The 6,077-nt window shown below is 36.6% G+C and overlaps 2 protein-coding genes across 4 annotated transcripts in view; one reads left to right on the forward strand and one right to left on the reverse strand.

The window, feature by feature from the left end:
• The first annotated feature begins 651 nt into the window (after positions 1–651).
• LOC111409788 (probable 3-hydroxyisobutyrate dehydrogenase-like 2, mitochondrial) lies at positions 652–2,428 on the forward strand. 3 transcript variants are annotated; one of them, XR_002705555.1, is made up of 3 exons: positions 652–1,696; positions 1,856–2,071; positions 2,169–2,428. XR_002705555.1 is itself a non-coding variant. In XM_023039825.1 (2 exons), the coding sequence occupies exon 1, from the start codon at positions 734–736 to the stop codon at positions 1,655–1,657; it is 924 nt and encodes a 307-aa protein (XP_022895593.1). In that variant the 5' UTR covers positions 652–733; the 3' UTR covers positions 1,658–1,696; positions 1,856–2,428. The 3 variants fall into 3 exon arrangements, 1 of the variants encoding a protein (XP_022895593.1); XR_002705556.1 differs by having other exon boundaries at positions 1,939–2,071; XM_023039825.1 differs by having other exon boundaries at positions 1,856–2,428.
• A 79-nt stretch (positions 2,429–2,507) lies between these two features.
• LOC111409787 (protein NRT1/ PTR FAMILY 4.6-like) overlaps positions 2,508–6,077 on the reverse strand; it is a 5,671-nt gene continuing 2,101 nt past the window's right edge. Inside the window, exon 6 of the mRNA XM_023039824.1 lies at positions 2,508–4,496. Coding sequence (XP_022895592.1) covers positions 3,566–4,496 — 931 coding nt within the window. The 3' untranslated portion in view covers positions 2,508–3,565. The remainder of the gene's footprint in view (positions 4,497–6,077) is intronic.

Genomic DNA, 6,077 nt, shown 5'->3' on the forward strand with positions numbered 1-6,077 from the left:
AGTAATAGAAAAGTTAGAAAAACAACATTAAGAGCCTGTTTGAAAAGGATTAAAATATGATTTTTAATCTAAGTCAAAGTCAACAATCAATATTAACCACATCATTAATGGATCCCACAACTTTTCAACCACATATGTCAAAAATTGTGTATCACAATCTACTAATAAATCTAATTTTAATTAACATCAAACATCCTCTAAGTACTAAATCCTAAAATATTATTAAAAACATAAATTCATTCATTCGAGGACAATATAACAACCAACATTATCGACTATTTTGTCCATTAGATCATTTCCTTTGCGTCACATCGGATCATTTGATCAGGGTGAATAAATTATAACTTTTTCACAAATTCGATTCTAGAGATTGATATCTTCGATTTCAATTCAAGAACCAATAATTGTACGAAACTCAATTATTTCTTGATTCCCATTTGTAATTTTTTTTGGGTGCGAATTGCTATCCTTATTGGAATAAAATAGCCCTTGTTTGAGCCCCATTTTTGTCAAAAAATATATTTTGAATAATGTATTGATGAAAAATGTATGATTAAAATTAATTTTTTTTAAAAATACATGTGTAAAATTATTTTATTGAAAAATATTCGATTAAAATGGTCCAAACGCTAAAATTCAATTATCCTATCAGTAAAATCTATGAAACCCACAAAAATCGTCGTAGAACGGCGTTGATTTACGGAGAAGCGTAAAATACTAAAATACTGCAACAATGAGCACTCATTACCCAACTCCAGTAACCCCCAAGCAGACCCGCATAGGATGGATCGGCATCGGCGTGATGGGCGGCGCCATGGCCTCCCGCCTCATCTCCGCCGGTTATGCCGTCACTATCTATGCCCGCACCCCCTCAAAAGCTACCCCTCTACTTTCCCAGGGGGCCCACCTAGTTTCCTCCCCGGCGGAGCTCGCCGCCCTCAGCGACGTCCTTTTCACCATGGTTGGCCACCCCTCTGACGTTAAACATGTCGTTATGGACACCTTTTTGCCTTCCGTCAACCCTAACACTGTCATCATTGACCACACCAGCAGTCATCCAGGCCTAGCCAGACACATATACGAGTCTGCCCTTGAGAAGCAATGCTACTCTGTTGATGCCCCTGTGTCGGGAGGTGATATCGGGGCTAGAGATGGGAAATTGGCAATTTTTGCCGGTGGGGATAAGGATGTGGTGGAGTGGTTGAGGCCCTTGTTTGATGTACTTGGGAAGGTGACTTATATGGGAGGTTCAGGAAAAGGACAGAGTTGTAAGATAGCGAATCAGATCACAGTCGGTGCGAATTTAGTAGGATTGAGTGAAGGGCTGGTGTTTGCAGAGAAGGCGGGGTTGGATCAGGGGAAGTTTATAGAGGCGGTGAGGTGCGGAGCTGCCGGATCAATGGTGATGGAGCTGTTTGGGGAGAGGATGATTAAAAGGGATTTTAGGCCGGGAGGATTTGCACAGTACATGGTGAAGGACTTGGGGTTGGGAGTAGATGTGGAAGAGGGTGATGAGGACAATGCGACGGTGTTGCCTGGAGCTGGGCTGTCAAAGCAGTTGTTTTCGGGTATGGTGGCTAATGGCGATGACAAGCTTGGCACTCAAGGGATAATTACTGTAATAGAGAGAATAAATGGCAAGTTAGATAAACATTAGCCTTTGACATTGTGATGATACCGGCACAAAATCAGTGTGGTTAGTATTGATGCATTCTAGTTGCTTTGTATTAAGTATTTGGTGATTACCTATATTTTGTTCAACAAAGTTATACTGCTCGATTGCTTATTACTTACAATGGCATGCCTGCTTAATACCAACTTGGTGATATAGGATCTTTTGTGTTTTCACATGCAGCATGGAACTTGTTGAATTAATTACTGAAGGTTTTGGGTTTTGATGGTGTACCTGAATATGATGTTTGCATATGCTACTAACAGGTCAAAGTTATCTTGTATATTGCTTTTAATATAACGGAAGTTCAGATCTTCATCTGCATTGTCGATACAGTATCATTTCTCGAATTTATCTACGTGGTGGGCACTTTATGTGTTGCCTTGTTGGTTTTATGAGGTGAGGAATTTTATGCATTGCCATGTTAGTTGTATAATTGATCTTATTTAGATAGTTTCCGTTTGGAATTCTGATGCATAAATGGGTCTCCATGTAGCCCCAGGCAATTTTGTACTTGTCAGATGGTCATCTGTTGCTCAAATTCGTGCTCCTGCATCTTACATCTTCTACTCTCATCAGGGGAAGAGTTTTGAGTCTTTGACAAATATTACAATTGAATTTGGCACAATGGTAATCTACTCTAAATTGTTAAAGTACATTTGGACGCATCTCTGATGTGAATGAAATATGTATATTTGAATCCTTTCGAACTTTCTTTAAAGATTAACATAGAAAGGTATCTGAGTTTCAAATTTATTTCACTGTACGAATCCTTTTATGATTTATCTATCAACCCCTGCCTCTTGCTCGGATTTTGATGTTATCTGTTATAAAACAATCATGAATTCTTGGTTTGAGTAACCAAAAATTGCAACTTTTTAAACTAATTGATTACGAGGGAGGAGGGTGTTTAAGGGGCTTGCCAGCGAAGGTTGGAAGTGTTTGGTAAAATGGGGCTGGGGTTGAGATCCAACAGCAAAGTTTGCGGTGGTGGGGATGCAGAGGGAGAGGGAGAGGGAGAGGGAGAGGTAGTGGTAGTGGAGGTGAAACGTGGTGGTGCGGCTGGGAATACAGATAATAATTGGTAAAAATTTATGTAGATTTATGTTGCTTGTATTCATTGGGCTAGGATAAGAGGGTGATTATTGGTGACGACTTTTCTTGCTCAATTTATGATTGAGATTAGTTTGAGCTCTTTAGGTTAAGAATACGTCTTTATTTAGCTAGGCTAGGCCTTTTGCTAAGCCATGCTATTTGATAGATAGCTCCATCTATGAAGTGAATGGTAAGGAAAGAGGGAAAGAAAACGAATCAATATCTTCAGCTTGAGTCCGTGTGATTTATCTATCTTATCATAAGAGCCGAATCCCTACTTCTTCTTGCTAGAAAATGGGAAAAGACTATTTTAAAACAAAGGAGGCAAACTTTTCACTAAATGTTAAATTTGCAAGGTTCTTTGGGCCCTTTTCTTCTATGAAAGATGGAAAATAGGCTGAAAATGTCTTTCCTCCAGCTTTTTTTGGACCCTCATTCTTTCGTAAATCACAGCCTTGCTCCTTTTCAACAGAATTCAGTAGGGAGAGACTCACTTAAAGCCTTCTAAACATTCTGATTCAAACTGAGGGCTGCCACACAAATCATTTTGAATTTTCAAAAATCCATTGAATTTACTTTAGAACTCAAATCTTTTACAGACTTATAGTTGTAACTGAATATCTAAAAGTGAGTCCAACCATATTATGTCAAAAACATTTACAAGGTAGTTCATATTCAGAACACAACGAAGCCAGATACAAAAAGAGGACAAGTCAATTATCTTGAGGATCTATAAGTATATTTGAGCAGTTTGGAGCTTTCATTTCTTGTTCATGCAGTTTGGATATCACCAATTTGTCAAACTTTCCTATCATTTACTTCAGTGTGTTCAGTGGTGTATTCTCCATTTGTGGCCCTGGATTCATCCTCAGCTGTCTCGAGGAGAGATACACCACTTATTGATATCAATTTGGCCATGGTAGAAACATTTGTGTCTTCTTTTTTGTACTTGTACCATGTTGCCCAATAGAGATAGTTAAAGAAGTTGAGGACACTAAGAATGGCCAGAAACCAGTAGAAGAGATTCAAATTCTTCTGGTCCAAGATTTGTCCTTCCAACCACCCTTGTTTGCTAGGTGTAATACTCTCGGTCACTGCATTAATGGTTTCAACAAATATGATGCTCAAGTAGGAGCCAAATGATAGTGAAATCCATGTAAACGAAGTTGAAAGGGATCGCATGCCTGAAGGGGCTTCCTTGTAGAAAAATTCTAACAGCCCAACTAGAGTGAGCATATCGGCTATCTCGAAAATGCCATATTGAAACGATAACCAAAAGAGACTAATTGGCTTTAATGGATTCTTCAAGGATTGGTGCTCTCTCTTTACTTCCACTAGGGCTGCAACTGCCATGGACAGGGCTGAAAGGACCAAGCCGACCCCTACACGTTGAAGTTGAGTAATACCTGATGGATGCTTGGTAATTTTGCGCGCAAATGGCACAAAAGTAAATTCATAGATGGGGATAAGGATGATCTTGAATATTAGGGGGATTAAAGGTACGAATGGAGCAAGGACTTCTAATGAGCCGAGTTTTCGGTCCATTGTGTAACCTTGCTGCACTGAGAAGATTTTTAGTTGTGCCAGACATATATTCATCATAATTGTGCTGGCTATGATAGGTAACATTCTTGTCAAGACCTTTACTTCTTCTACCTGCGTCACTGTGCAGACCGTCCATGGCAAGGGCTCGGCATCTTTGGGAAGAATTGCAGCTTTGTCAAAGGACCTGGATCAGGCCGTGTTATCTCAAGGAATCAGCAACCGTTAGCAAAATAAAAAATGCATTAAGGTTACATAATCTGTATGTATCATTGTATCTTTTCTGGTTTACTCAATATCTTGATGATTTAAGTTGCATGCTTCCAAATTATGTCACAGATTTGAATTGGGGTTTCCCTCGATTGTAACACCCGAAAATTTTAGAAAAAAAAATATTTTGTTTTATAGGCTATATTTTTATATTCTGAAAAAAAAAGTGAGGACTAAAATGAAATAAGTTTAACTTCCTATTTTTTTTGGACCAAATAATTAGATATTGATAGAACGAGATTTAGTACATCAATAATCGTTCTATCAATATCGGACTATTTTGTAGATTTTAATTAATTAGAAGTCTTCGACTCGGCAACAAGTTAATTTGGATATGTTAAGTTTAAGATGTTGACGTTTAAAGAAAATTGTTATATATATATATATATTTTTTTTTTTTTTAAATGGAGACGCCACGTGTGCTTTGGATGGATACCATCAAAATTCTTAAAAATAGATACAATCCCAGCATCATTAAGTAGGTGCTAGGGAATTAATTAGTTTGTTGTAGGATAGACATGTAGAAAATCAAATCCTAACCCACCAACGATGTGTGTCTTGGATGGATATAAGCAAACCTTTTTAGTTGATTAGGATAAAGATTTCTTAGTGCTTTGGTTTAATAAGAATAACAATGTCATACTTCCAATAGGGAGCCTGCATTATAAATACACTATAATGTCAATAGAAATTTCATCACAGAATAGAGAGAGAAGTTTATTTGACTACAATACAATATATATACAAACACGGCAGAAAATAGCTTCCACATCAGGAAAGTGCAAAAGAAAAAAAAAAAAAATATATATATATATATATATATTGGAACTTGCATTTATATCTCTTTAAATAAAAGGTAAAATACTTTATGTGTAAGTGGTTTTCGTATATTTTTATGTTCAATTAATATGTATGAATTGTCAGTGGATCTTCGAGTTCTTCCTAACGGAATGTGAACTCTATTGGGTTCTTTATAACGAAATGTGAAATCCTCCAAGAATTAAAAGTATTACTGATGGGTGTGTCGTTTGGTCATCGATATACTTCATAAAAAATGTGATATGCAGTGTTTAATTTATTGTTATATAATTGTCTATGAAAACTATACGAATCTTATTGGGTATTTTTAAATACCCATTACCCACTCTTACTATAATTTTATAGGCTAGTTCTGGTTGATGTCAAGTGGATCGAATGAACATTAAGTTTTTATGCTTTAAATTTATTAAACTAATTTATTCAAAAACACGTTTTTAAATTAATTAGCTGTTCATCTTTAACTTAAATTTATGGATATTCGGCACTTTATTTATTTTTATTTTTTTTAACGAAATTTATCATTTAGTATTCAAAACAAACAGAAGTGAGTTTGGTGACACCTCAGGATTTATGAAAATATGGGGTGTTACAGAGGTACTTTTGAAGCTGCTTTGTTTTTCCCTGCAATTGCAATAGATTATTAGACTGGAGAATTAATTTAATTGAGTAACTTGAGGCC

Source organism: Olea europaea, chromosome 15 (assembly GCF_002742605.1).
Source record: "Olea europaea var. sylvestris chromosome 15, O_europaea_v1, whole genome shotgun sequence".
In the NCBI taxonomy this organism is placed as follows: Eukaryota; Viridiplantae; Streptophyta; class Magnoliopsida; order Lamiales; family Oleaceae; genus Olea; species Olea europaea.